At 59.3% G+C, this 10,395-nt stretch overlaps 1 protein-coding gene across 1 annotated transcript in view; it reads left to right on the top strand.

Moving 5' to 3' along the window:
- LAMB3 (laminin subunit beta 3) overlaps nt 1-10,395 on the top strand; it is a 29,300-nt gene that overhangs the window by 15,352 nt on the left and 3,553 nt on the right. The window contains exons 9-21 of the mRNA XM_057387481.1: nt 617-751; nt 949-1,137; nt 1,217-1,372; nt 1,904-2,100; nt 3,074-3,185; nt 3,590-3,962; nt 4,176-4,336; nt 5,250-5,458; nt 6,893-7,096; nt 7,695-7,839; nt 8,617-8,824; nt 9,827-9,968; nt 10,093-10,321. Of these exons, the coding sequence (XP_057243464.1) occupies nt 617-751; nt 949-1,137; nt 1,217-1,372; nt 1,904-2,100; nt 3,074-3,185; nt 3,590-3,962; nt 4,176-4,336; nt 5,250-5,458; nt 6,893-7,096; nt 7,695-7,839; nt 8,617-8,824; nt 9,827-9,968; nt 10,093-10,321 (2,460 nt within the window). The remainder of the gene's footprint in view (nt 1-616; nt 752-948; nt 1,138-1,216; nt 1,373-1,903; nt 2,101-3,073; nt 3,186-3,589; nt 3,963-4,175; nt 4,337-5,249; nt 5,459-6,892; nt 7,097-7,694; nt 7,840-8,616; nt 8,825-9,826; nt 9,969-10,092; nt 10,322-10,395) is intronic.

Genomic DNA, 10,395 nt, shown 5'->3' on the forward strand with positions numbered 1-10,395 from the left:
TCCCCACAGCAGTGACAGTTGTTGTCCCCATAGCAGTGACAGTTCTCCCCACAGCAGTGACAGTTGTTGTCCCCCCAGCAGTGACAATTGTTGTCCCCATATCAGTGACAGTTCTCCCCACAGCAGTGACAGTTGTTGTCCCCCCAGCAGTGACAGTTCTCCCCACAGCAGTGACAGTTGTTGTCCCCCCAGCAGTGACAATTGTTGTCCCCACAGCAGTGACAGTTGTTGTCCCCACAGCAGTGACAGTTGTCCCCACAGCAGTGACAGTTGTCCCCAGCAGTGACAGTTGTCCCCACAGCAGTGACAATTGTCCCCACAGCAGTGACAATTGTTGTCCCCCCAGCAGTGACAGTTGTCCCCACAGCAGTGACAATTGTCCCCACAGCAGTGACAATTGTCCCCACAGCAGTGACAGTTGTCCCCACAGCAGTGACAGTTGTTGTCCCCACAGCAGTGACAATTGTCCCCACAGCAGTGACACTTGTCCCCAGCAGTGACAGTTGTCCCCAGCAGTGACAATTGTTGTCCCCCCAGCAGTGACAATTGTTGTCCCCCCAGCAGTGACAGTTCTCCCCCCAGCAGTGACAATTGTTGTCCCCCCAGCAGTGACAATTGTCCCCCCAGCAGGTCCCTGGTCACTGCGTGTGCCAGCACAACACGGCGGGGCCGCACTGTGAGCGCTGCGCTGCCCTGTACAACGCCCGGCCCTGGGCACCCGCCGAGGACAGCGACCCCCACGAGTGCCAGAGTACGGTCAGGGCTCCCCACCCCAAATCCTGCCCCTTTTTGGGGGCTGTGACACACTCCCTGGTGCCAGCGCGGGGCTGTCCCCGGTGTCACTGTCACACGGCAGCCTTGGGCACCCTCTAGTGCCACCACCGCCGCTGCTGCCAGAGGGGTTTGTACCCTCCAGCTCCGGCTGAGCCCTTCTCTGGGCTTTGCCAGGATGTGACTGCAATGGCCACTCGTCCTCGTGCCACTTTGACCCCGAGCTGTACCGGGCCAGCGGCGGGGCCAGCGGGGGAGTGTGTGACAACTGCCAGCACAACACCGAGGGCAACAACTGCGAGCGCTGCGCCACCAACTATTTCCGCAACCAGCAGCAGGAGCTGAGCCACCCCGAGGCCTGTCTGCGTGAGTGGCACCCCTRAACCCCGCAGAGCCTTCCCCAGCGCTGTCCCCCTCAGCTGGGACATCTCTCACCCGTTTGCAGCCTGTGAGTGTGACCCGGATGGCACCGTGCCCGGCTCTGTCTGTGACCCGGTGACAGGGCGCTGTGTCTGCAAGGACAACGTGCAGGGGGACCGCTGCCACCTCTGCAAGCCRGGCTTTGCCCAGCTGGCCAGTGCCAACCCCGCCGGGTGCCGCAGTGAGTACCCCAAACACCCCTGGGTGTCCCCTCTGTGGCTCTGAAAGGGACCCGGGTCCTGCCCAGCTTTGGGGTTTGGGGTTTTCAAGCCAAGGGCCCACTTTGTAAAGGTTTATAAAAGCTCCATGGGGGTGGTTTCAGGTGTAAGTTGAGCACAGGGAAGTGGGGTTTGAGTTTGGGGTGTGCAGCTCTGTCCCCAGTGTCCCCAGAGAGCAGGGCAGCACAGGCAGCTCTGGGTCAGGGCAGGGCCGTGTCCCCCTGGGCTGGGGGGATGCTGAGGCCCCTCCAATTCCTGCTGCAGCGTTTGGGGTCGCTGTCAGAACAAGGTGCGGCTCTCCTGAGCTCAGCTGGGATGGGACAGACCGCAGAGCTCCTCTGGGGTGGCTGCGAGCTCCTTCCTCCTTCCTCCAGGCGGCTCCGGGGCTGTGCCCTCGCTGCTGCCCCACCCAACCTTTCCCTGTTCCAGGATGCTCCTGCAATGCCCTGGGCACACGGCAGGACGTGCCCTGACCCAACGTTTCCCTGTTCCAGGATGCTCCTGCAATGCYCTGGGCACACGGCAGGACGTGCCCTGTGACGATGAGAGCGGCAGGTGCTCCTGCCTGCCCAACGTGGAGGGCAGCGACTGCGGGCAGTGCGCGGCCGGGCACTGGGACCTGGGCAGCGGGCAGGGCTGCCGGCCCTGTGAGTGCCACCCCCGCGGCTCCCGCAGCCCCCAGTGCAACCAGGTACCCCCAATTCCCCACACCTGCCCACCCTGGGCACCCTCAGGGCGGCTCCTCTTCCTTCCCTTTCATTGCTTGCTCTGGTTTGCCTTTCCTGAGCTGCTGGGAGGGGGTTGAGCCGTGACTCAGTGTCCCCTCAGAGCATCAGACCCACCTGTGGGGTGGCTCCTTTGTCCTGTCCCATCCACGGGAACCTCCTCAAAAAGAGCCGTGCGTTCCCCAGAGCATCCCACTCTTATTTTCCTTTTCTCGTTTCCTTGAAAACACCACGGCAGACAATTCGGGAAAATGAAAGAAGGTGGTAATTATTGAGGCAAGATTAAGTCACTTTAACAAGCCTGATATTTATCAAGGAAGCCCTAATAAGACATCTTCATACAGGCGAGGGAAGTTAATTATGCTCATTTGTCAATGAAAAGCATGTATGCCACTTCAGATTTAAGAGGCAACTGGGAAAATTAAAATGTAAAAAAAACCCAAACCACGACAAATTCTAAGAGCCTAAGAAAGGTTCCAATGAGCTCAGTGAGGGGAGGAGACCTGAGACAGCAAAGCAGCTGCTCGTGGGCGATTGCTTTGTTTCTGAAACGCCCTCCTTGTGCTGCTGGGGCTGTTTGGAACCCGTGTGCATCCTGTGCATCCAGCCTGGCACGGGCACCTGGGGCATGTCCTGGGCACAGAGCGGGCAAGGAAATGCTCCATGAGCTGGTTTAATGGTCAAGAGCAGCTGAGGGAGGGCTCTGCCAGGACAGTGCCGGGCACTGGGTGCCCCTGATATGTTCCCTGTCAGTTCAGAGGGCAGTGTTGGGTTCTGGGTGCCCCTGATGTGTTCTCTGTCAGCTCACAGGGCAGTGCCCCTGATGTGCTCTCTGTCAGCTCACAGGGCAGTGCTGGGCACTGGGTGCCCCTGATGTGCTCTCTGTCAGCTCACAGGGCAGTGTTGGGCACTGGGTGCCCCTGATGTGCTCTCTGTCAGTTCACAGGGCAGTGCCCATGCAGGGATGGATTCACAGGACAGACGTGCTCGGCCCTGGGGCAGCAGCTGTGCCCACCCCGGCACTACAGGGATGCACGGGGACAATGCACAGGTAGGGAGCATCCCTTTGCCTTTGGCCTGGCGTTTCCTGGGTGAAATCAYGGCTTAGCTGGGCAGAGGGCAGCTGGCCTATGTCCTGACATCCCTGTTCCCATGGGGTTTGCAAGAGAGGCTTTCTCTCTGGAACAGTCCCCCATTTCATCCCCAGTATCCACCAGTGCCCTCCCAGCAGCCTTGGGTGATCTGTGGGCTGGCCCTGCAGGGTCAGGGGCTATTCCAGCTCCTGGGCATGGGGGCTCTTCCCGTTCCTCTGCCCGTGCCACCTCTGTCCCAGCTGCTGCAGGGAGGGGATGCTTGGGTTGGGACCCCATTARCGCTAATTAAGGGGTTGGTTTTATACAGATATCAATTTATTCACCACCCCCTTCCACCTCTCTGTCCACCTCTCCTCTCCAGAGTGTGACTGTGACTTCCAGGGCACRGAGGAGCAGGGCTGTGACCAGGCCACGGGCCGGTGCCAGTGCCGCGCCGGTGTCACCGGGCCCCGCTGTGAGCAGTGCCAGCGTGGCCACTGCAGCTCGTACCCGGCCTGYGAGCTGTGCCACCCCTGCTTCCACACCTTCGACCAGAGCATCGAGGGGCTGCGCCTGCGCCAGGCCGGGCTGGCCAACGCCACGGGGCAGCTGCCCGCGGGCATGGGGGGGTCCTGGCTGAGCCCCCGCCTCTCGCAGGCACAGGACAACGTGCAGCGGGCACGGGCCATCCTCGGCCACTCGGCCAGCAGCCAGCAGAGCCTGGCCCAGGTGGSCAGTGCCCTCGCTGCCATCAGGTGAGGGACGGGCTCTGCCCATGGGGTGCATCCCTGAGCCATATCCCTGCTGGTATTTCTCTGTGAGCAGCTTGCACAGCTTTTGCTGTCCCTGCGGTGCCCTGCTCTGCTCACAGGCTGTGGGCATGGATGGGGCAGAGCAGAGCGGCGTTTCCAYATGTGCTCTCTCAGCCCTGCTCGCTAAATTCACGTTTTGCTCCTTTCCTGTCGCAGGGAGCAGGTCCGAGGCATCAATCCCAACCTGCGTTTTCTGGATGACACCTCCTCCCTGGTGAGGGAGCTCGAAGCCCTCAACAGCAGCTTGTTCACCACCAGCTCCCAGTACCAGAGCAAGAAAGCCCAGTTTGAGAGCAGCCGCAGCACGGATCTGTCAGGTACAGCTCTGCAGATACAACTTTGGCCATTTGTGGCTGTTCATTTACCTCAGCCTGGCTGTGCTGGTGGGTAAGGAGGAGTTTAAACCTGATCCCTGCCTCACAACAGCAGAGATCTCCTCTCCCCAGAGAGAGGGGGGTGCTTYGCTGCAGCCTCTGCTCCATGAGCTGGGCTCTCACACCGTTGGGGTGTTTTCTCTGGTGTTTTGGGGCCCATTCTGTGTTCTGTTCCCCACCAGCACGATCTCTGCTGCCGGGAGGGGTGGAAAGGGAATGGCCCTGCTGGGGGGGTGTCCCTGGGTCCATGGGACGGTGGAGGCTGTGCACAGATGGAGGGGATGGAAGATGGAGCAGGAATCAGGTGCTTGGGAGGAGAAGAGCTCACGAAGCCCCGTGGTGATGCTGGGGGATGCTGCCATCAGCTCCCTGCCCCAGCTCCTCTCACAGCACCTCCCTGCTGTCCCCTCCTGTCACAGCACACCCTCAGCTTGGGGACRTGCCAGCTGTGCCCAGGGCTGTGCCAGGACAGTTCACTCTGCACCTCTGTGGGTGCAGGGCTCAGAGATCCTGTCCTGGCACCCTCCTTGCAGCCTGTGCTGGAGGGGACTGATGGGGCTGCTCAGGAGCTGGGAAAAGGTTCTGAAACCCATCCTGCCCTGCCAAAGCCTGGGATGTGCATTGTCTGCTCAATTTTGTTTCAGCCTTTTAACCCCAACCCAGAGTTCAGCCCTTCAGGAGCCCTCAAGCTCTCTGAAGGAATGGCTGAGAGGTGTTTGSAGATGCAGGGAGTGTTTGGTGCTGCTCCTGGCTGCATCCTGCTCCTGTGCACACAGCTCTGCTCCCAGGGCAGTGCCCCAAGAGGCTGTGCTGCTTTGGGAGCCCTTTGTGCCATTTATCGGCTTTGTTCCCTCAGGAGCCTTCCAGACCATCCGCTCTGCCTACCAGACATCCAGCAGTGCGGGCAGYGTGGCCACCAGAGCCCCGGGGCTGCTGGCCCAGGCACGGGAGAGCATCCGCAGCACCGTGGGGCTCCAGGGGAGCCTGGCCGGGGCCACGGGCCAGCTGCTGGCCCTCAAGGGCGAGCTGGCCTCAGCCCCCAACCTGACCCCCGCCATAAACCAGGTGAGGGGGCAAAGGGGGTTTTGAACGTCCCCATGGGTGTGTGTGGTTTTCAGGAGGGCCCTGCAGAGCTCAGGGGGCAGAGGTCTCRTCCCTCAGCCTTGTCCCTCAGACAAGGTCCCTGTCCCGACAGACTCGGCTGCTGCTGTGGCCAGAACCGGCTGAGCACACCCTGCCTGGGAACCAGAGACCCCAAATCATTGCCCACCATCCCTCTTTTCCCTCTGGGGACTCTCCCATGTGTCAGCTCCTGTATCTCCCAGACCCACTTCATTTCTGGATGAGTTTCTCTCATTTCTCCTTCAGTGCTTTGTTATTGCCATGGAGATCCATTTCGGTGTCTCCTCATGCACGGTTGCTGTGGAGACCACCAGCCTCCCCTCCCTGCTATGAGGGCACCAGCACGTTCCGAGGCAGCAGGCACACAAAGCCTGGCTCTGCTGTGCCCCGTGCACAGGGCATCTTTGGGGCTCTCTCTGACTGTGCAAGCTGCTGCTGCTGCTCTCCTGGGGCTTCTCATCCTTTCACTGCCCCAAAGTGAACGGTGMAGGTGGGATGGAGGGGTTTGCAGAGGTGTTTGCCCCACCCGGGTGTGCTCTGTTACTCACCCTGAGCCGCTGGGCTTTGGCTGCTGCCGTGCTGCTGTGTCTGCTCCGGCTCGGGCTGCTGAGGTGCTGCTGGCACAGTGATGATGCCAGGTGGCATCAACAGTGGYACATCTCCAGTCCTCGGGGCTGTGCCATCTGTGTCACTGCCAGCGCCCCTGGGCTCCTGCCTGTGCCCACACAGCTCCTGCAGCACGAGTTCAGCAATTCCCGGTGCCTTGGCAGGGTCTGCCTCCCCTTTGGGGCCATGTTTGTCTCCCCTCTCCCTTTGGGGCTGTGTTTGCCTCCCCTTTGGGGCTGTGTTTGTGTCTTCTCTCCTTTGGGACTATGTTTGCCTTTCCTTTGGGGCTGTGTTTGCCTCTCCTTTGGGGCTGTGTTTGTCCCCCCTCCCTTTGGGGCCGTGTTTGTCTCTCCTTTAGGGCTGTGTTTGCCTCTCCTTTGGGGCTGTGTTTGCCTCTCCTCCCTTTGGGGCTGTGTTTGCCTCCCCTTTGGGGCTGTGCTTGTCTCCCCTTTGGGGCTGTGTTTGCCTCTCCTTTAGGGCTGTGTTTGCTTCCCCTTTGGGGCTGTGTTTGCCTCCCCTTTGGGGCTGTGTTTGCCTCTCCCTTTGGGGCTGTGTTTGTCCCCCCTCCCTTTGGGGCTGTGTTTGTGTCTCCTCTCCTTTGGGGCTGTGTTTGCCTCTCCTCTCCCCTTTGGGGCTGTGTTTGTCCCCTCTCCTTTGGGGCCGTGTTTGTCCTCCCTTTGGGGCCGTGTTTGCTTCCCCACAGACACTGAGGTGGCAGCTGGTGGCATTTCCAGCTGGCAATGCCAACCCCAGCTGTTCTCTCCCATCCAGGTGTGCGGAGGGGCCCGGCTGGAGCCGTGCACCCCTGCCCAGTGCCCGGGGCTGCTGTGCCCTCGGGATAACAGCTCTGCCTGCGGGGCTGGCCGGCCCTGCCACGGGCTCTTCCCTCTGTCCAGCGCAGCCCTGGCTGCGGCCGGGAGAGCGGCCAAGGAGTTCAGCAGCCTGAGCGCCCGGCTCCGGGACACGGCACAGCTGGTGAGTGTGGGCACTGCCCGTCACACTGCCCTCTGCTTGCCCAGCAGAGAGGGAGGAATGCCCCACTCAATCGCTGAGCGAGGCTGGATCCCATGGGCAGCTTCAGAAATTCAGGAATTTCTGTGTGGGAGGCTCCGTGCTGTGCGTGTGGGTGCTGCCTCCCCCAGCTGAAGGCACACGAGGGGCTCTGGACACACGAGGAAGCCTCGCTCCCTCCTGGGCACAGACCAGTGTGGCAGCAGGGCTGGGAATAATATAGAAAACTGGGAATCTGCAGCTGTGTCTGCTCCAGCATTTGGTGCAGTCAGGGAGAGTTCACATGTTCGGTCTCTCCCAGCTTCTTTCTGTGGCTTGCAAAGATAAAGTGAGGTTTCAAAGTCATTCAAAATCCATTTCMAAGGTGTTTTTAAAAGCTGAATGGTGCTGTCCCTCTTTGAGAGCAGATCCAGCCCTCAATCTTTGCCATTTACAGCCCTTCACAGCTGTGGTGCAGTGAGGACAGGGAACAGCATCGTGTCCTTCCCAGTTCCTTGKGAGCTGGGGCTGTGGGCTCCAGGTGAGGAGAAAAGGCACCCTCAGGTCGCTGTTTTTTTTGCAGATAAAGACGACAGAGCTGTCTGCCAGTCAGGTGGAGAGCAGCACGCGGCGGCTGGCGGAGCAGATGGGGGTGACAAGGACCCAGATCGAGGGGGACGTGCGGCGCATCCGGCAGCTCATCCAGCAAGTGCGGAAYGTCCTCTCAGGTACCCTGGGCTGCAGTTTGCTTTGTGCCTGGGCACAGCTGGTTTTTTTTACTGATAGAGAATCACCGAGCTTGGAAAAGTCCTCCAAGGTCACCCAGTCCAACYTGTGCCCAGTGCCCACTTTGTCACCAGTGAGTGCCACATCCAGTGCTCTGGACATGCAGAGCTGGGGGTTTGCAGCCAGCACTGACCTGTCTGACCACGCTCAGTGCTGCAGACAGCCAGCTGACCCTGCTCTGGGGCAGGCTGCTCAGCAGATGACAATTCCTTGTCATCCTACAAACGGATGGGGTGACTTATTGTTCACAGACAGATTGTAATAACATAATGAGCCTCCCGAGCATTTGCTGAATAAGAAAATCAGGTCATTTGGTGCTGCCCGGTGTTAATGATGAGTGAAGATATTTCTGAGCTAATCGCTGGGCTAATGTCCCTTGGGCTCTGCCTGCCACTGATTTATTAAGTTTTATTTGTGAAATGAAAAAAGGCCTGTCTTGAAACACACCCTGATCTGCTCAGTGCGGGCTGCCTTGCTGTGCTCTGGGCTCAGCCATGGTGTTCTCCTTGCCACATTCAAGGGTTCATTTCAGTCATTTCCTGAAAGTTTTGCTGGTGTGGGTGAGAAGTGCATTGAGTTCAAGGAGATGAATTCAGAGGGATCCTGGCAGCTGTCTGGATCAGGAGATGTGTGTGAGACGTGTGTGGGTGTCTGCCCTCCTCCTCCGGTGCATTCACACTCCCACCTTTCCTGACGCCGTCTGCCTGCTGCCTCTGCAGACAAGGACATGGATCCCGCCTCTATCCAGGAAATCAGTGAGTCAGTTCTGTCCCTGCGCCTCCCCACGGACGCTGCTGCAGTCCGGAGAAAAATGACCGAGATCCAAAAGCTGGCGATGGAGCTGCAGTGCCCSGAGGACATCCTTGCCCAGACGGCCGAGGACATCGCCAGAGCCAAGAGGCTGCAGCAGGAGGCAGAGCAGGCCAGGTGGGTGGGGGTTCAGGGCTTTTGGGAGCCCAGGGCTCCCTCGGCTGGGCTGGAACTGTGGGTTCTCAGCCGGGTTCAAATCTCGCTCTGCCTGAGCTGTYCTGACTTGCACAATCTGAAGTTTCAGGCCAGGATCTTCTGTGTCCATGCAGTGCCTAAAAGAACGAGTCTGCAATCTCCAGACACCTCCCTGGGGTCCCAGTGGAAATAAATCTACCAAGAATAGATCCTGTTAGAGATAGCAGGACAAGAAGGGCTTTATGGAAAGCCGTGGAGGCCCTTCTCTTATCTCTGTGCTGGGAGATGACAGGRCTGTCCTGGTATTAACTGATATTGGTGACCTACATCCCAGTTGCACAAGAGAGCATGAGGAGATTAAATGGCTGTTTGTTTTCTGGGTGAAAGTTGGGAGGATTATTCCACGGTCCCTTAAATAGTAATGTCAGGGTGTCCTTGGCAGTTTGGAGCATCTGCTTTGTCACCAGTTGACTTGCAGCAATAGCCCAGAGAAGGTCAGCGGGATAAGTCTGTAAACTCCTTGGCAGTGTCTGACACCTGCTTAACCTGCTGCAAGTGATGAGACAGGAGCTTGGCTTTCTCCAGAGAGCTCTCACCTGCCCTGGACAGCCCCACTGTGAGCCCAGAAGGGTTCCTGGAACTGCTTCACTGGTTACTGCTTGCCCTTCAATACTTCATCATGCACCACTTACAAATCATTTCTTATAAAAACTTATAAAATGTTTCTGACTCGTTTGGAGGAAGGAGTTTCTCTCCCCTGCTTGGTGTTTCTCTTCTCCTGAAGCTGTGAAGTGGAACTAATGTTTATCTCAAAAGGAAACCTGCTGGAGTCCAGACTTGTGGAGTTGTGTATTTTGGGGAGGGAGATTGCAAGCTTCTCAATAGCACTCCTGTCTGGTTTCTCCCTGATTTTACCTCTGTGACCTCAACCTGCAGTCTGTGCCCTCACCCACGCTCACTCCCGGCTGTTCCCCCTTTCCCCAGGAACCAGGCAAACGCAGTGGAGGCCAGCGTGGAGGAGGTGCTGGGGAACCTGCAGCGAGCCAACGCGGTGCTGCTGGAGGCCCAGGGCGCCATCAGGGGCTCGGGCTCCTCCCTGAGCTTCATCCGCGAGCGCGTGGCTGAGGTCAGTGATCCCAGAAACGATTCTGAGTCCCTGTCCCACGGTGTGTCCATCCCCAGCAGAGCTGTCCCTGCCCAGGCTGGGCTTTGGCTGTGACCCCTCCTAACGTGGCTCCCTCTGCTCGCAGATCGAGGATGTCCTCGGGCCGGCYGAGAAGAGCGTGGTGGCCATCGGGGCCGGGCTGGCTGGGCTGGCCGGGCGGCTGTCACAACTGCAGAGCAGCACTGCCCAGAACCGCCTGCGGGCTGGGGACACGCGGGACATGGCGGGGACAGCAGCAGAGCAGGCCAGCAGTGCCCAGCAGGTACACGGGGACACGCGGGACATGGCGGGGACAGCAGCAGAGCAGGCCAGCAGTGCCCAGCAGGTACCACTCCAGGCTGGGGACACACGGGGACATGGCGGGGACAGCGGCAGAGCAGGCCAGCAG

Source organism: Malurus melanocephalus, unplaced genomic scaffold (assembly GCF_030028575.1).
Source record: "Malurus melanocephalus ecotype Western Australia unplaced genomic scaffold, MMel_1.1 scaffold_1224, whole genome shotgun sequence".
NCBI lineage: Eukaryota > Metazoa > Chordata > Aves > Passeriformes > Maluridae > Malurus > Malurus melanocephalus.